The sequence below is a fragment of the Puma concolor genome, chromosome C2 (assembly GCF_028749965.1).
Source record: "Puma concolor isolate L17-30 chromosome C2, mPumCon1.1.hap2, whole genome shotgun sequence".
NCBI lineage: Eukaryota > Metazoa > Chordata > Mammalia > Carnivora > Felidae > Puma > Puma concolor.
In genome coordinates this window covers 110,798,998-110,818,686 of record NC_141675.1, presented here as the reverse complement: position 1 = coordinate 110,818,686, position 19,689 = coordinate 110,798,998, and the positions used below count along the sequence as shown (strand labels likewise).

Genomic DNA, 19,689 nt, shown 5'->3' with positions numbered 1-19,689 from the left:
CTTTCCAGGGCCGCTCTAGGCTGCAGCCTCGCGAGCTGGCTCCGAAACTCAATGGTTTCTGGGCGGGGCCGTGACGTCCTTGGCGTGGCTGCAGCGGAGGCCGCGGCGGGGAAAATGGCGGACGGGAAGGCGGGAGAGGAGAAGCCTGAGAAGCCGCAACGAGCTGGAGCCGCCGGAGGTGAACACAACCCCAGCGTCGCGGGCTGCGTGGGATGCTCTGGGCCTTTCTTTGAGCGCCCCGGGGTGGGGGGGAATAGGATGGGGACGAAAATGGGCGGATCTGGCGCTCACCCGGCCAGGTGCTGGGCCCAGACGAGACCCGGGCACGCCCGGCGCGGCCCGCTGGGATCCGGGCCCACATCGCCTCCTTGCCGGGGGAGAGCCGACCACTGTTGGTCACCTGCTGGCCCGAGCGGAGGCTCTGCTTCCAATGAGAAGGGAGATGGGTACCAGAGAGGGGTATCGAACTCGGGGTGGGACCAGGAGCGGCAGTGCAGGAGCCGCTACCGCCACACCGGAGACGCACATCACACAAAACACGCGCACACACACAGGAAGAGTCACCGAGCGGTGGCCGCAGGCACTGGCCACAGGCCGAGTTTCCAATGGTGCTGGCCTCTAAGTTACACCTAGGAGTTAGTTTGCTTCTCCCTTTTCGCTGAGGCGGTGTACGACCCCGGCCTTTTCTCTTTCATTTCCAAGCTGAATACCGACCCTGTAATGGGGATGGGTCGAGGAGATGGAGGGAAAGAATACCATTGCCTGCCCGCTGGTTTAAGATGCGGGGTCTTAGGGTTAGGGTTTGGTTGCCTTTCTTCTAAGTGTCTGCTTTTTCTCAGGTTCTTGCCAGCTAACTGCTGACAGATATTTAGGTGGCTTAATAGGCTAGTGCGACTTTTCCTGTATTTTGTTACGATGTGAACTCGGATTACAGTTGTCTTCATTCTGTACCCTCCACTCTTATAAATTTGGGCCTTGTGCTTGAAGGGAAAGAAACATCTTTCCAGGCGCCCGCCCATCCCCCTTTGTCGTAACAAGGCAAGTAACTTAACACGTGGGAGGTGATCATAATGTCTTGAGAAGGTTTTAAGTATTACTCTCTTTTCTGACTTCCTCAAGTCTTATCCTTGAAGTATTTAAAGAAAATACAGATTATTAGCATATGAAAGCAGTTACTAGGACCTTATTAACATGATGTTTAATGTGAATTGCCTTGGGAATAAAAACCAGCAGTTTAAACCATCTAGTACTACCTCGTTAGGGATTTTTCCCCCCTCAAAAATTATCTTGGAAATTATTGAGTAAAATTACGTTAAAAATTAGTAGTTTGAGGAAAAACAAAGATCTGTGACCTAAAGAATTTTACCTGGCTTTTAGACTATCTTTTAATTTTGTAAGATAGCTTTTTAAGTGTCTTGAGAATATGGGAGATGTGTTTAATGTGTTGCCAAAATGTACTTTAAGTGTCAACATAACTCCACTGTGTAATTTATCCACCACCCTTTCAGTTAGGGATAATTAGCTGTATAGCATGAACATTGATGTTTTTATTTTAGCATATTTTTGTGTGTGTGGTGGTGGTATAAAATTATCTTGGGTGATTGATATCAAAAATTTTATGGTATCCTTGGTGATTTAGAATAATATCCCTTAATAACTTCATCATAATTTGCCTTGGATTTGCCTGCCTTTACAAGAAAATGGTGCTGTTGCATATAAACCATTTTTGAATGTCAGGTATTTTTAATGAATTTATACAGAGGAATCATAGCTAAAACACTTAACACTGTGGATGTTGCTGAATTGCTAATTTTATGGCAAGTGGTCACTATTTTCAAACACTATCAAGCTTATCTTAGGGACTTACCTAGAGAATATTCTGATTTTTAGTTCCTTTTGAACAGTCCAGTAAGTTGGAAGTGTATTTTCTTATAAGTAGTTATGAATGAATTTATGTCAGTAAGAGAAGCTACTTACTTGTGCTTGCTCTCACCTTAAAGAAGAGGGGGGGCGGGGGAATAAGGCTTTGGGCAGATTTTTTTTCTCCTTTGGCTAAATTTTTGTAGCTCCTTGAAATAGAAATTTTAGAAAAGCTGTCCGTATCATAATCATGGCCACCTCATGCTGTTTCAGGTTATCTAAGAACTACTTGAATGAAATTGACATTTATTATACCAGCCACTAGGAGGGTCTTGAATATGTTCTCATTTAAACTGCTTGTCAGTCCTTTTGGAGAGGTAGCTGTGTACTCTTTTATCAAATGAAGAAGCTACCAAAATACAAATGGATCATGAAGAATATACCCTTATGGAGTTAAACTTTATTAGCTAATTTTTTTTTCAAAATAAGGTAACTTTGTCCTCCAAAGCCCTCCTTTCCAACTATTCAGTGGGAAAGAAAAAATGTGCTAGTACCATGTGTAATTTGATTTTACATTAATCTACATACTTTGTTTGCTCGGAATGAATACAAACTCAATAAAATCCCTTTTATTAAAATAATCCTTGATAAAGAATCTAGTACTTTTATATAATTTTATGCATTTATATTTTGCTGTAAATTGTTTTGTGATTTTCTTATTTTTAAAAAACTGATCACATATTCTTTAAAATGTAAGTTGCCAGGCGCCTGGGTGGCTCAGTCGGTTAAGGGTCTAATTCTTTATTTCGGTTGAGGTCATGATCTTGCGCAGTCCCTGAGTTCAGACCTGCACTGATGGTGCGGAGCCTGCTTGGAATTCTCTCTTTCTGCCCCTCCCCTGAGCTTGCTCTCATATTCTCTCTCTCTCTCTCTCAAGATAAATAAACTTAAATAGGGGTGCCTGGGTGGCTCAGTTAAGTGTCCTACTTTGGCTCAGGGTCATGATCTTGGGGTTCTTGAGTTGGAGCCCCCATCTGGCTCTCTACTGTCAGTGGTCCTCTAGCTCCCTCTCTTTCCCTCCCCTGCACTCTCTCTCTTCTCTCTCCCTCTCTCTCTCTTAAAAATAAACATTTTTTTTAAAAAGCATTAAAAAATAAATAAAATAAAAGTCACATTCTCTGCAGCATGGATATTCTGACAGATGACTCTTGCTGCTCCCTCAGAATCTAAAAGTTCCAACCTTGAACTACTTTTAATGAGGGATGTGTAGTGAGATTCAGTGAATAGGAAATAAAGAGAATTTCAAATCCCTATTAAAAACAAAGAACAAAAATGTAAGTCGTATTGCTAAAATTTTCACATTGCCAAACTGTGGCCATCTAAAAATTTTTTCACTTTCCAAAATTCAGCGATCTCATTAAATAAATTGAAAACAGGAGTTCTTGATTAAAAGCTCCCAAATGCTAAAGTGCAGAACATGTTGTATTTAAAGATAAACACTTTAATGGACCTTGAAATTAGTGTTGATATTTAATGGTATATTTCAAAGCTCAAATTAGGTTGAAATAATTTTCTCTTCTGATGAACTATAGATTTGTAGAAACTGTGACAACAGTCTCATTGATAATGTGGATTTGTCTGTCACATTTTTCTGTTTTCATTGCTGTTTCCATTTGCTGTATTTCCTAAATGTTTTGTGTATTTTACTACGTAATTATTAGATTACCTAAAGAGAAAATAGCAGCTCCAATCCATGTGATACATTGAGCCATTTAAGGCTAAGTAATAAGTACTAATAGTACACCTACTTTCCTTCACTCCCTTTCCCCCATCCCTTTGCTGAAGAGCGGATGTTTTCTAAAGTTGTTGAGTATTTACAGTTGTTTAAAAAAAAAAAAAAAAAAGCTTCTTGAGAAGAGCAAGGCCAAAGAGTTATTTACTATGTCCAAAAATAATTGCTGGATCTGGAATCAGTCGGGTTTAGAAATGACCTACTAGACATAGCATGTTTCATCTTCAGTGTGGACCTGAAATGTGGGTGATCTTAATAGTCTGCCTCTTAAGGTGTCAAGAGGGCAGATAAAAATAAAATTGAGTTGCTGCCAGTTGGTTACCTAATTAATGGTAGTTTTCCCAACTTCCCCGTTCATGCTACCTTTTCTACAGCAGTGTCTATAGAAATCTTCCCTATAGCATCATGGGATTGGACAGATAGTATTGTTTCATATATTATCACATACGAGTTCAGCCAGTTATCACACTTAATTGTACTAATATTATAGTAAGATTTATGTTTTTCATTCTGTTTCATATTTATGCTATCGTTTTTCTAGATTCTTTGTTCCAGAATTTTGTGGGTAAAAGGAGACCTAGAATTAAGAAAAGATAGGTTTTTTTTTAAAGAACTGGAGATCTTGAGTAATTATGTATAGTTCTTGGGTCACAGTTCAAAAGCAGAGTTGTATATACCACAGTCAAGACTAAATGTTCTTTATGCTATTTGATGTTTTCTAGAGTTTGTGTTTGCACAAAATTTGTGCCTTAATATATATAGATTGTTTCTTTTTGTAAACCCAGTGCATTTTCTATATGTTTATATGTGTTCCCATATGTAGAGACTGAGTTTTCAATTTCAGCTGTCAGTCACAAAGAAATAGTTATTATTGTTTAGGTTCTACAGTATAATTCATAATTGATCAAAACTATAAACAATGCAGAATGAAATTTAGAACACTGCTTTTAGTTATAAACTAATGTTGGCATAATACTGTCTTATTTTTAAGAAATTCCACATTTCTGTATTTCAACTGTTGAATATTAATCTTACATTCTTCAGGTGCTTTTGTAATTTCATATCTAAATAAGTGACTGGCACCTCCAGCAACCATTCCAGTGCTATCTCTGTCTCCTGGGGAAATCCCAAAACCTAATCCTGCTTAATTCCTCCTCAACATTTTTATTATAACTTTCACCACTGTCCAAAGGGGATAGAGTTCCTGTTGTCTTTCCTATAAACGGAATCAAATGTTCTGTTCAAAGTGCTTATTAATTTAGAGACTCATCATTCCAGAAATACATGAATTAAGATATATAGTCTCTGGATTTTTTTTTTTTTTTCAACGTTTTTATTTATTTTTGGGACAGAGAGAGACAGAGCATGAACGGGGGAGGGGCAGAGAGAGAGGGAGACACAGAATCGGAAACAGGCTCCAGGCTCCAAGCCATCAGCCCAGAGCCTGACGCGGGGCTCGAACTCACGGACCGCGAGATCGTGACCTGGTTGAAGTCGGACGCTTAACCGACTGCGCCACCCAGGCGCCCCTAGTCTCTGGATTTTTTAATATTACTTGTCCATCTATCTGTGTTTGATTTCCCACTTTCCCCCCATTCTAGAAATGTCCTGTTTTCTTAACAGTTGTCAGGGATATTGCTTAGAGCATCTTGTCTTCATAAACTAGTGTAACAGAAAACATTCTCTAGGGTGAATTGGGGCAAGAAAATAAAATTTTTAATAATCAACCAAACTTCTTCTATCTTACATTCCAATATATTAAGTAGCCTTCTTGTGCAAAGGACCAAAGATACTCAAAATAAAAACTTACTGTTACCATTCATTGATTAATACAGACTCAAGCCAAATCATTGAAAGCCCTCTTACATTCCTAGTCTACATATGTATGGCTTCTACTATTTGAAATTATAATTAGTTCATCTTTCTTTCATTATAAAAAGTAGTGTATGAACCTAAGTATGATCGTTAAAACAGATGATAACCAAGCTTTCAAAGTAGAATTAAGTTACATTAGAGGGGATGACTTGAAGGCTTCCTTGAGTTTCCTTTTCAACTCTAAAAATCGTGTGAGAGGTACATGAGGCACACATCACTCAAGAAAATTACTCCAGGCTGTATTAGCACTGTAGTTCAGGTAATAATGGACCATTCATAGCTAGGTACTTTGTATAACTAGTAGTACATAATTGAAGAATGTTAGAATTTATTAGTCAAATGTGTTTTCCTGTGATGTGGACTAATATTCACAAGCTAGTTTGTGTAGAAGAACCTACAGGCCTTAATTTCTAAAAAGCAAATTCCACAAATAATTAGATTATTAGATAACTTCTATAATAGTGTTTAGTTGAAGGGTCTTACATTATATGAACTCTACGTTTATAATTTTAAATTGCTCTGTATTTTATGCTAGTTAATTCATGGGACCCTCTTCTACTGCCACACAATCTCAGTTCCTGCTGTACACTCTAACACAGTGGAAGAGACTGTTGGGTCAGTAGGTGACACCTGCAGAGGTATCTTCCTTATAACGATGCTTTTTGAGGTTGCTGCTCCCATCAATCTGCTCAGTAAAAATAGCTCATCTTGGTAAGTTGTTTCGACTTCACCAGGACCTGAAGAAGAAGCAGAAAAACCTGTGAAAACTAAGACTGTTTCTTCCAGTAATGGAGGGGAAAGTTCCAGTCGCAGCGCTGAGAAGCGATCAGCTGAAGAAGAAGCTGCAGACCTCCCAACAAAGCCTACAAAGATCTCCAAGTTTGGATTTGCCATAGGTAGTCAGACGACAAAGAAAGCCTCAGCCATATCCATCAAACTTGGATCAAGTGTGAGTTGTTATTTGATCTATATGGTGTGCATAATGGGGCTTAAGAATTTGTTTTGGAAACCTGCTTTTATGGGGTTATGGTAAATTGAGTGTAAAAAGGTACTTTGGTACATGAACTTACATGTTAAGTATTTAAGAAGTTATTAGCTCTGTATTCAAGAACAATATGGATAAATTATAACTCAGTAAAACTTTTTCAAAAAGGTTTGGAGTATGAGAAGGAGCAACTATTATAGGGAATATATGATTTATAAAGTAACAGCTTAGAATTTTTCTCAGTTGAGTAGAACCTCCGAAAAACATTTTCAGAAAGAATTTCATTTTTTTCTCCTTATTTTTCAATTCCAGTAATATTAAAAATAATATTTCTAGAAATAAGTACTAGTGAGATACTGCTTGATAAGAAGAGCTTCCTGGTCACTTTACTTTGGAGCTACAAATGGACATTGAGTTCTATATATCCAATGACAGATCAACTTTTGGTCCCTTGTTTTAAATATAAACCTTAAGTTAATAATTAACTGTGGAGTATCTGGAAAGTTTTGAAATAATAGATTGAAGCTTATTATGAAGTTTTGATATTTGACTAATTTTGACCTACAAAAGTGACAATTTCATATGCTTCAACCACATAGGTCTTTCAGAAAAAAATGTTACTTAAATAGTGTACACTGTTGGCTTTAGAAAATAGTCACATTCTTGTGTAAGGAGAATAATCCTAAAATTACTGGGATTACTACTTTTGAGTTGTTTATTCATGTCTGTTCTGTGAAAATTAATGCTTATTTGCCAGGTGCACACAGCTTTATTCTGTGTATGATGTTCATTCCAAGATCTTAAAAATATGATATGGATCAAGTTCCTACTAGAGTCAATGTGTTTGAGTTATACTTACAGTTTTAGAAGAGCTACCATTTCTCAGGACCCCTACTCCTACCCTATGTTGTTTTGCTTTTTCCTATTTGTTTTCTTTTTATTCCTTTAAAAAATTCATTCCAAACAAAAGACATTCTGCTTATAACTTCATTACTTCATGACTATTCTTCCTATTTGAGCTGATTTCTTTTTGTTTAATATTTTTTTTTATAAAGTTGCATAGACCTAACTGCATAAGTATTTGTGTTTTTCTGATAGTCATTCAACATGTATTCTCAGACACACTTCAATATAGATAATTCCTGTCGATAATAGATTCTGCTGTGGTTCAACACACCCCTAAATTAGATATGCAAATCCCTACTTTTTCTAAATCATTGACATGATGTAGTAATTCCTCCTCATTTTAGAAGGTAGGGTTTTGTTTGAGAAAATCTACTCAGTAAAAACTTCCTAATCTTTGGAAAACAAAAACTTGTTTTCATAAAATAAACTATAGTATAACCACAGTTGTCTTAGGGAGGTGGGATGTAAGATACAAAAAAATAGTTGAAACTATTGCTTTTATTATATGATATGAAAAGATAGTTGATCAGCAGATACTTGTGTCATATGTGTATGTACAACATCAAATACCTGACATCTTTAAAAGAGTAAAGGGTATTTCTAGAGTCTTTATGCATAATCTCCAAATTAATGGTTTTTATTCCTTCAAAAGCAAGCATTATTGACAAAAGTGTTTGTGTTATAAAAAGAAAGCGTGGTTCATTTTGTTTCAGGAGATCAGAGAAGATTTCACTGATGAAGTGATGCTTGAGTTGGCCTTAACTGTATAGACAGGAGGCAAAGGGCATCTCAGATAAAAAGAATTTCATGCAAAAGTAGTTTAGATGTGAAGCCACATGGTACATTCAGGAAAATGTTTGTAGTTGGAAATTGGTATGCAAATGTAGGGATGAAAAGCCCCCTAAATGAGACCATAGAACCAAATCATAAAGGACTTGCATAGTTTGGTTTTATTCTTTAAGTTCTAGTGGAGCTAAGAAACTGTTGTAAGGAAGCTTAACCCTTAAACAGATGTGCATTTTAGAAATATCACTTTGGTGCCATTATAGAGGAGAAAATTGAGAGTAGGGGATGGTATTTCTAACAGTAGTTAAGGCAAGTAATGCTAAAGGGCCTTAGGTGTCCATAGTATGGTAGTTGATGGGAAGGCAGAGGGAGACGTAAGTCTATTAAATATTTAATCTACAGGACTTTATGATAGAGTGTAAGTTGAAGAAAAGGATTTCTGGCTTGGGTACTTAGAACACTGTCAAACTAAAGTACCCATCGGAGCTCTTAAGTGGAGCTCCAGTAGGCATGTGACATTCTATTTGGGGGTAGACATTTAAGATTTGGTAGTTAAAACCATGGGAGTGAATGGAGTTGACCAGGGAAGTACAGAGAAGGAAAGGTCACTAAGAACAGAATCTTGGGTATGTGTTATTTAGGGGGGAACAGGAGGAAACAAAGAACAAAAGGTCAGAGAATTAGAATAGCCTATAAAAAGCAGTGTCAGAATTCAAGGTAGGAGTGTTTTCAAAAAGGAGCTGGTGATTAGAGTCAAAAGCAGCACACCAGTCATTGGTGACCCTACAGAATCAAGGTCACCTGATTCTAGGTGAGTGAGGAGCCATGGGAGAATGAGGGAGGAAGCCTGATTGCAGTGGGTTGAAGACCAGATTGATGGTGAGAGGATGATGATAGGGCAGTTTACCTCAAAAACTTAGGTTGGATAGAAGAGAAACATATTTACAGGCTACAGGGCAGAACACTAGTAGGGAGAGGAGTCTTGGTGTCTTTTATGTTCTTAAGTCACACTGCAGTTCATTCTTGGCCACTGTGGGCAAGTACTACTAATCATTTACCTTTACCTTTACCAAGTATCCCTTAGCTAAATGATATTAAATTACAGATCCTGACTAGAAAATCTTTTACAGGATGGATGTATCATTAATAAAATTAAAGCTACCCATTGATAACCACATTTGTAAAAAGAGAAAATGGAGTTCTTTAAAGTTTGTTCTGAGTTCCTTAGTATGTTTCTATGAAAACATAAAATTGAATCTTTGAAGATAAATTATTTGTATCATTAAACAAGCCTGTGTAAACATTATGTGATACTTCTTAATGTGTTTCTTCTTCAGAAGCCTAAAGAAACTGTTCCAACTCTTGCTCCAAAAACTCTTTCAGTAGCAGCAGCTTTTAATGAAGATGAAGATGTAAGTTGATACCTAGTTTTGTTTATTTTACTTGAATCAGTTCTTTAATGAAGTTAGTGGCAAGTTGTAGGTTGCATTAATGGTACTAGTGAATTTTCTTTGTAATTCTGAATAGATTTTTTGTGATGCCTGCAAAACCTGGATATTTCTATTTATGTGGTTGTAGGATTATTTAAAATTTAACTGCCTTTGGGGGCAATGACCTTAAGAATCAAATCAACAAATGCCTGATGTATATGTTGATATATATATCATATATATGTGCTAGGAAATATGTAGGATCCAGGAAAAGACAGATTTAATGCTGCTGCCTTTAATAATTTTATAGTTGGAAGTCTTCAGTGTTCAGGCATCATACATTCATTCAGCTTACAAAAGACAGCTATAGTGTTTTCTCCCATGAGGAATAGCTAATAGTGCAGGTGATTCTGCTAGAAGTTCTGTTCATTAAGCATGTGTTCCAAAGTGAGCACGAGTTGCTTATCTGCTATTCTCTTAGTCTTAGCTCTTTCATGCCTCTCACAGTGTCCCTCTCTTCTTGTGCTTATGAATAACGTATGGAATTTAAAGCATCATTTTGACTGATTTTTTTTTCTTTGGTCTCTGACTTTAGAAACCTAACTCCCTCTTAAGATGTGACCCCATTGTATAACAATTAACTGTTAACAGGGTACATGAGTAATTGCTCTCAAAAACAATATGGATAAGAATTACACATTCAGAGGAGCACAGTGTGGGCAGAAATAATTGGGAAGAACATAAAAGAGAAGAAGTAAGAATTGGATACTAAAACATTAGGCAGGGTTTTGACAAACCAAAGAATACTTTTATAAGCTAAGACAAGTCATAAATACTAGCAGCTGTATTTGTCTGGACTGGAGATTGCTGTAGACGTTTGGGCAAGGATAAGTATGGAATGATTAGAGCCCAGATCAATAGGTAAAGAATTACTGTGGTTATCTCTGGATTCTTTGCACTTAACTCATTGCACACACTTGAGCAACTTTTTTTAATGTTTGTTTATTTTTGGGAGAGAGAGAGAGAGAGCGAGTGGGTGAGCATGAGCTGAGGAGGGGCAGAGAGAGAGGGAGACACAGAATCTGAAGCAGACTCCAGGCTCCGAGCTGTCAGCACAAAGCCCGACGCAGGGCTCAAACCCACAAACCCACAGGTGAGATCATGACCTGAGCTGAAGTCAGTCGCCCAATCGACTGAGCCACCCAGGCGCCCCTGAGTAATTTCTATATGCTAGGCACAGTGAGATTGCAAAGATAATTCAGACATGTCCCTCCAGGAACTCAGTCTCATAGAGCATAAAATAGTACAAAATGAAACTCAAAAGTATACAAAGATATGAAGTGATAATAGAAATTCAAGGCAGGAAGAGAGGCCAAGTAACTAGATGCCAGCACTGAACTGGCAGTGGGAAGACCTGGATTCTTCTCCTGTCTTGTCCAGTTACTAACTAGTAGAAAGCCTGTGAAATAAATCACTTTACCTTTTTGGAGCCTTCGTTTTTCAGTTGTAAAATGAAAAGTCAGTTTAAATCATACATTTTTAAACTACTTGTCAGAGTTGTAGGATTCTGTGGAAATGTCTATGCTGACAGCTCAGAGCCTGGAGCCTGCTCTGGATTCTATGTCTACCTCTCTTTCTGTCCCTCCCCTACCCACACTCTGTCTCTCTCTAAAGTAAATAATAAAACGTTAAAAAAAAAAACTAAAAAATAATATCCCATGTTTTCTGTTATCTCTAACATTCTTGAGAGATTAGGTAGCTTTTTGCTATGTACAGAATGTATGAGAGGACAATATACGAAAAAGGGAACAGCGTGTGTGAAAAGAGGCTGGAAATGGTAAACACCTACATGATAGTAATGGCTTTTTTTGAATGCCTAACAATTTGGGTCTTTTCATATAACTTTATTTTATCCTCCATATATTTCTATGAATCATGCGATGTAGTTATTCCTGTTTGGCAAATGGAGAAATTAACAAGTTAATGATGGTAAAGGATATTAATTTTAACTTGTCTCTTAGATAAAAGAATGTGTGTATCTAAAATCATCTGGTTTTTCCTTTTTCTGCAGAACATAAGTAACACGGGATATATATCTGGGCCTAAAATATATTTGACAAAGAGGGCATCCATTTAATTAATTTTAAATTTTAAAAATATATTTTTCATTGTTACCTTTTTAGTCTCCTTTAATTTGGACAGTTCCTTGGCCTCTGTTCCATGGCATTAACATTTTTGAAGAGTCCAGGCCAGTTATTTTGTAAAGTTTTCCTTAGTTTGAATTTGTGTGATGTTTCCTTATGATTAGATTCACATTACTTACTTTGGCAGGAGTACCACAGAAGCTATGCCAAGTTCTTAATGCATCATAATCAGGGTGCACATGTTGTCAATATGTCCCATTACTGACGGTGTTAACTTTGATCTTTTGGTTAAAGTGATGTCTGCCAGATTTCCCTGCTTTTCAAAAAAAAATTTTTTTAATGTTTATTTATCTTTGAGCATTAGCAGGGGAGGGGCAGAGAGCCGGCTCCAGGCTCCAAGCTGTCAGCACAGAGCCCGACGCCGGCCTCGAACTCACAAACCACAAGATCACAACCTGAGCCAAAGTCGGTAGCTTAACCAACTGAGTCACCCGGGCACCCTTCTGCTTTTCAGATTATTGTTTTACCTTTTGTAATTAAAGATTATATGGGGGGGCATCTGGCTGGCTTTGTTGGTAGAGCTTGCAACTCTTGATCTTGGGGTTTATATTTGAGCCCCAAGTTGGGTGTAGAGATTACTTAAAAATAAAATCTGTAATTAAAAAAAAAAAATACAAGGCACCTGGCTGGATCAGTCAGTTAAACCTCTGACTTCAGCTCGGGTCATGATCTCATGAAACGGGCTCTCTGCTGTCTCTGCTGCTCCGCTGCTTGTGCTCTTTCTCTCAAAAATAAACATTTAAGAAAATAGTAATAATAAAAATATTCTCTTGAGTGTTAACATCCATTGAGGGATTCCTACCAGAATCAATTATGATTTTTCTTGTTCTTTTATCTCTTGTATATTTATTGTCTCTTACTATAAGGAAGAACTTCCCCTTATTTATGTAAGTGTAGGCTCATCAGTTCTTTATTCAGTAAGCTATAATGCTTGCCCCAGATTTGACCAGTAGAAACCCCTTTAGACTAGATCTTGAGAACACTCTTTTAAAAAAATATTTAGAGGTGCCTGGCTGACTCAGTAGTAGGTAAGCGCGCATGACTGTTGATCTGAGGGTTGTTGGAGCTTACCTAAAAGGGGGTTTGGGGGTCACCTGTCTGTCTCAGTCAGTAGGATGTGCATGTGACTCTTCATCCTGGGTCATGAGTTCAAGCCCATGTTGGACTTGGAGGCTACTTTAAAAAAAAAAAGAATATTTAGCTCAGCAGCAACATTTATTTGACTTACCAGTCAGTTAAGCCTCTGACTTAGGCTCAGGTCATGATCTCACGGTTTGTGAGTTCGAGCCCTGCATCAGGCTCCATACTGACAATGCAGAGCCTGCTTGGCATTCTGTCTCTCTCCCTCTCTTTGCCCCTTACCCGCTTGCTTGTGCACGCTCACTCTCTCAAAAATAAATAAACTTAAAAAAAAAAAAAGGAATTTAACTTACCATATATCTTTTCAACATTTATGTAAGTACTAATGAATGAACTTTCAAGATTTTCGAGATATCTTTATAGTGAAGGAGACGTTTTTAGAAGGAACAATACCATAAAGTTACTAAGATTCTTTGCTTTGGCATCCAACTCTTTTGCTATTTATTAGCTTTGTGACTTTGGACAAACTAACCTTGTTTACCTCAACTTTAAAATGCAAATGCTCAGCCAGTTGAGCAGCCAATTTTTTTTTTTTTTAATTTTTAAAATGTTTATTTGTTTTTGAGAGAGAGAGAGCACGCGCTTGGGTGCACAAGTGGGGGAGGCGCAGACGGAGAGGGAGACACAGAATCCGAAGCAGGCTCCAGGCTCTGAACTGTCAGCACAGAGCCAGGCATGGGGCTCAAACTCAGAAACAGTGAGATCAGGACCTGAGCAGAAGCTGGCCACTCAGCTGACTGAGCCACCCAGGTGCCCTGAGCAGCCAGCTCTTTTGATTTCAGCTCAGGTCCTAATCCCAGGGCCTTGGGCTCCAAGCTGAGTGTGGACCCTGCTTGAGATTCTCTCTCCCTCCCTCTGCCCCCTCTCCCCTACTTGCGAGTTTTCACCCTTTTTCTCTCAAATAAATAAATAAAATGCAAGTGATGATAAGATTTGTTAGGGTTTATTTGTTTGGGGGAGGGGTTTGTTTTGTATTATTTTAGGATGTGATTAGGGTTTTATTTTATTTTAATGTTTATTTTTGAGAGAGCTCAAGCAGGGGAGGTGCAGAGAAAAAGGGAGACAGGATCTGAAGTGGGTTCTGTGCTGACAGCTCAGAACCTGGAACTTGCTTCAGAGTCTATGTCTCTGTCTCTCTCTGCCTCTGCCCCTTCCTCCCTCTCCCTCCCTCACTCTCAAAAAAAAAAAAAAAAAAGAGATAGTGCATATTAATTTTAATTTTTTTTAACATGTATTCATTTTTGAGAGACAAAGACAGAGTGCAAGCAGGGGTGGGGCAGAGAGAGGGAGACACAGAATCAGAAGCAGGCTCCAGGCTCTGAGCTGTCAGCACAGAGCCCAATGCAGGGCTGGCACTCATCAACCGTGAAGATCATGACCTGAGCCAAAGTCGGATGCTTAACCGACTGAGCCACCCAGGCACCCCTAAAGATGGTACATATTAAAGAATTTAGCACAATGTGTATGTGTAGCATAGTAAGCAAATGGTTTTGGTTCTAGAATACCAAGTTTTTCCAGATTTTTTTCTTTATGCAAAATCAACACTTGAAGCTGTGTTTCTTTTTAAAATGTAGTTAAGATAAATAATTTTTTCCTTTTACAAAGATTTACAGTATTGAAAATGCTAAAAGGCTTAGATACAAATTTAGTATTATGAGTTAGCAAGTGAATTTTAATAAACCTGTAATGAGTCATCTCTGCTTTTTTTCCCCTCCAGAGTGAACCAGAAGAAATGCCTCCAGAAGCAAAGATGAGGATGAAGAATATTGGAAGGTATGTGCTTTTTTATAAAGATTGTAGAGAATGATCTTTTAGCGTTCCAACTTTTCTTAAATATTCGGGCAAAACAATTCTGTGAGCTGTCAGTGATGTTATTTTCCCTTCTGGTAAGAGAAAAGGAGTACCTTCCTTTCATACTGGGACCCAAAGTAAGACTTTAGACTTACTGTCGAACCCAGTCTAAATACCCAGTTTGTATGTGTGTATGTGTACACACACACACACACACACACACATATTTAAAAACATGTAAAACATAAAATTGAAGTAAATATGACACAAGTCCACAGTGGCACTGAACCCTTTTATGTGTAATACATCTTCATGTTTTTCTTCGATTTCATTTTTTATAGATGCTGATGGCAAGCCATCAGTTGATTTTATGACCCTGTTAGTGGGTTTCAAGCACCAGTTTTAAAAACTGTCATGGTTGTCACCCTTAGCTATGTGTCAAAAGTACCTTACATGTTTGTTAAAACTACAAATTTGCTTGGTCCCTCTTCAGACCTACTGAATCTGAAATTTTAGGAATGGGTCTTATAGAAAGTATTTTTTTTTAATTGTGTAGGGATTTCTGATGTTCAGCTTGTGTTCATAATAGGTACTAAACAAATATGTTTTGAAAGGCCTTATATAACTTTTAAAATAAATTTCCTGTCTTTTAACACAGGGATACACCAACATCAGCAGGACCAAACTCCTTCAATAAAGGAAAGCATGGTTTTTCTGATAACCAGAAGCTATGGGAGCGAAATATAAAATCTCATCTTGGAAATGTCCATGACCAAGACAATTAAATGATGTGTTTTGAAATTGGGTGTGGGGTGGGTGTAAAGTTAAAAGGAACAGTTTCCTTTTTTAAAGAATGGTATAAGACTATCTTTGGAGCCGCCTTTTTTTTTTTTAAAGATTGAGTGGTACACTAATAAATGAGAGTTTGAAATTAGAGGTAATTTATGTTTTATATACAGATTTCAAGACATTTGCTAATTTTGTAGTTTCATGTGATTAGTTTCCAAAGGTTACAGATAATAAAAAAATCAGAAATGGTACCTTTCTAAGAATTGCATATTTTTTTAGACGCAATTATTAGCACATTAAGAGGGACGCAAAAAGTTATTGTCTATTTAAACTGCAAGCAATTACTCTTAACTCCCTTATTACACTGAAGTGTTTGGCTCCCAGGAACAGCCTTATAGAGAGGGAGTATTGTATTGGGAGGAAAATGTTACTGGACTATTGACTGAAAGTACATTAGATAAAATTAAAATACAGCCTTTTTTTTTTTTCCTAATGGGCATTTGTTTTGTTTCAAGTCATCAAAAACTAGGTGTTGCATTACTATCAGTTGGTACAGATGCTTAGCTCTTGAAAAAAAATTTTTTTTTAATTTTATGTAAATTGTTGAGTATTTGAAATAGCCCACTTCACCTTAACGGGTCTTGTCTACCTTCATTAGTCTTCAAAGACCATTTGCTACCAAAGTAAATCAGTATTTTGAATGTGCTTCTCTTGGTTTTTGTTACTAGTTAGTTGCTGCAAGCATTTCCACCAGATCTTGAGGCAAATCATAAGGAAGCTGTTTCTTTTAAAATACAAACCACCACCAAAAATTTAAATGTACATAATACTTAAATATGTGGCTGTTTTTATTTTTTAAAAAGTAGAAACACCAAAAAGACAACATTGTATGAAGATGAAAATGAGAAAGATGCACTTTCTGTAACTTTGTTAAAGCTTAATTTAAGTTACTAACTTGTGAAAGCAAATTTGATTTGAACTTAATACAAGAATTCTTTATTTTAGGACAGTACTGTGGTTTATTTGAGTGTATACATACTAACCAATGGCCTCTCAAAAGCACATTTTAGGTACTGAAGATAAAAAGAAAATGCATCTTTAAACATATTTTATGGAATCTTTGACCACATATACGTTGTTAGATCTGTGTATTGTAGGGTTTTTTTTTAATTTTTGTATATGAATTCTTTTTTAATGTGATAGTTAAACACATCTTTAAAAACCTAGTCACAGATAAAAGAAACAAAAATTGAAAATTCCTGCAATGTTTAATTTGGAGGCAGCTTCAGACTATTTTATTGGTGGGAACTACTCGCCAAGCTCTTTTAATAAGTAATAACTCCAGAGAAGCAGCCTGTATATATTCCTAACACTTGTTCATTTGCATTTAAGTTTAGAGTAAGCCCCAAGTAAAACAATGGAAATGTATATAGAACTATTAGTTCTTACATGATTTAATTATATCAAGATACATGAATTTAACTTGCTTTAATGTAGGCAAACTTTCCACTTTTGTCCATTTTACTGTTTATGTTAAAATAACATCCCTCTCCTACATATTCTTTTCTTGACTCAAATATTAGCCTAAGGTCAAGATGGGAGAGAAACGACTGAGATGAATGTCTTTACTAAAATACCAATAAATTTGTCAAACTCAATAGTGTTCTTATTTTCTATTCTGCTTAATTGTCGCTGGTTTTTTTGTTTTGTTTTTTCACGTAAAAGAAGAGACAGATATTATGATTGTTGCTCTTTTCCAGATTGTTGGCCAAAGTAAGGGGAGTTTTAAAACTATTACTTAGTGGAGGCTTCCTAACTTAGCACATAGTTCTATAGCATTATAATATCTGGGGTTGGAAAAGACTTAATCCAAATCCTCCCTCTCCACTGCCAAAGTATTGCCTGTCTTGTGCTGTAGAAAATCCTGCTAAGGCATACCTTTGAAAATCCCTAAGTGTTAGAAGGTATTCTAGTGTCTACCATCAATTAACTCCATGTAATATGTTTTCTGAATGTTTCTAATGCTGCTTCCCAATAGATCAGGTCTTAGTAAATAAAAAATTGAACTCCACTTTAGAATTAAGGTTAACTCTAATTTGAATAATTACAAATGAAGGCTGAGTTTCAGATGTTGTTCCTTAACTCTAATAATCAAGGTTAGCTTGATTTAGTTTGGAGGGGTTGTCCAAGTTACTTTTAAGTGAAGGTACTTCTTTTGAATTTTAAACTTCATTTTGAAAAGACTTCAGACTTTGAAAACATTGCAAAAATATTACAAGATATTTCCATGTTCTCCAAGTGTTAACATCTTCAGTAACTCCGGGACAGTTGTCAAAATCAGGGAATTAACATTATTACATTACCTTAATATATCACCTTATACCGTTGTTCTACAGATATTTTTCACATTTCACTTTTTGTTCCACTAATGTCTCGTCAAAGATCCACTTCATTATCACACATTGTTTAGTTGTCATCTGTCTCTAGCTTCCTTAATCTGAGGCACTTCTTCAGTGTTTGTCTTTCATGACCTTAGACTTTTTAAAAAGTATAGGCCAATTATTTATAAAAGATTCTCAGCTAGGGCCTTGCCTTCTGTTTCCTCATGATTAAATTCCATGTATGCATTTTTGGCGAGAATAGCACAGAACTGCTGTGTCCTCAGTGTAGCAGCAAGAGCATGATGTGAATTTGTCCCATTGCTAGTAATGTTAATTTTCATCACTTGGTTAAGGTGGTGTCTGTCAGATTTCTCCACTGTCAAATTACTACTTTCTCTTTGTAATTAGTAAGTATCTTGTGGAGAAATTCTTGGGATGGTGTAAGTATCCTATTTCTCACACTATTGCCCACTTAATTGGCAGGCATTCATGGTTCTTCTTTGTCCCCCATGGTTCTTTTCCTGAAACAGTTGTCAGTGTAGTATTGGCCAAATGATGATTTTCTGTTTCCATCATTCCTTCTACTTTTAGTAGTTGAAATTCTGTTGTGAGGAAGGTTTTTTCCCCCATTCATTACACATTTATTTTATTGATAATGGTCCCGTGTATCCTTATATTATTCTATAGGTTACAACCCATTCCTACCATTATTTACTTTGTTACCCAGAATGTCCCAGATTTGCCCATGTGAACTCTCTCCAGTTGACCCTCATGTCTTTTTGACATCTCCAACTTTTAATACTCCCTTAATTTTTGGCAACAAAAGATATACTGGACTCATCTTGTATTTTTGTAAGTGTCCATAGTTCCTTCTATGAAACAGTGGTATTTAGAAACCAAAATCAACACTAGATGTAGTCATCGGTACTGAGGTATTATTGCTTCTAGCCTGCTTAACAGAGCTAGAAAATGTATGTAATATATACATCCATTTCTAGATCTATATGTGTGTTATAGGTGTGTGTATACCATATGTGTGTGTATATCCATTAATTCATAATGATACTTCTAATACCAGACCAATCCCACAGAGTTCATTATAGTCTTTCTCTTTTTGAAACTTTTATCCAACAGTAAGAAATCTGACTTTGTAATATGCTCACTTCTTTTATTTGCTTAATTTCTAGGATACATGTAAGGTACTTTCAGAATTACTAGTTCATCTATCTACCAACAAAAAACAGCCTAACAGTGCAGTATTTGTCTATAGTTCCCTTTTTTACTCTTCTAGTGCATAATCAAAATACTGTTTTACAAAGTAATGTGGGTTCTTTTCTCTGCTCCCCCTTTCAGTATCGTTATGTTATTGATTTGTAATGCAGATAGTTAATTTGGTTTTGTTTGTATTTCATAATGAATGCTACCCATTCTTTGTTAATCTGTTTGGTTTTTTGTGTTTTTTTTTTTTTTGTATGTAAAACATTAGCATAGTTCTAAAAGTTAGAACTATACAGAAAGTGTCCCTCCTCTCTATCCTTTCTGTCTTCTCCTTGTAGCCTTTCTGTCCCGCTTGAACTTATTCCCTATAGGTAATCTATCTCTAGTTTCTGTATTATTCTTCCTATGCCTCTTTTGAATAAATAAATAGCTGAGTGGATATTATTTCCCTTTTTTTCTTACATGAAATGTAGCATGTTTTAGTTAACTCTTTTATATTTTGGTGGTTTTTTTCTACTTTACAGTATACCCT

General features: G+C 36.7%; 1 protein-coding gene across 2 annotated transcripts; it reads left to right on the top strand.

The window, feature by feature from the left end:
* The first annotated feature begins 23 nt into the window (after positions 1-23).
* On the top strand, positions 24-17,216 carry PCNP (PEST proteolytic signal containing nuclear protein). 2 transcript variants are annotated; one of them, XM_025914076.2, is made up of 5 exons: positions 24-178; positions 6,262-6,476; positions 9,542-9,616; positions 14,696-14,751; positions 15,428-17,216. In XM_025914076.2, the coding sequence occupies exons 1-5, from the start codon at positions 52-54 to the stop codon at positions 15,552-15,554; spliced, it is 600 nt and encodes a 199-aa protein (XP_025769861.2). In that variant the 5' UTR covers positions 24-51; the 3' UTR covers positions 15,555-17,216. The 2 variants fall into 2 exon arrangements, with proteins under 2 accessions (XP_025769861.2, XP_025769863.1); XM_025914078.2 differs by lacking the exon at positions 24-178 and adding an exon at positions 6,063-6,238 and having other exon boundaries at positions 6,314-6,476.
* Positions 17,217-19,689: the final 2,473 nt, after the last annotated feature.

Coding starts and splice junctions, on each gene's coding strand:
- PCNP (XM_025914076.2), top strand. CDS start 52: ATGGTTTCTGGGCGGGGCCGTGACGTCCTTGGCGTGGCTGCAGCGGAG. Junction 6,477..9,541: donor CCATCAAACTTGGATCAAGT/GTGAGTTGTTAT, acceptor TTTCTTCTTCAG/AAGCCTAAAGAAACTGTTCC. Junction 14,752..15,427: donor AGGATGAAGAATATTGGAAG/GTATGTGCTTTT, acceptor CTTTTAACACAG/GGATACACCAACATCAGCAG.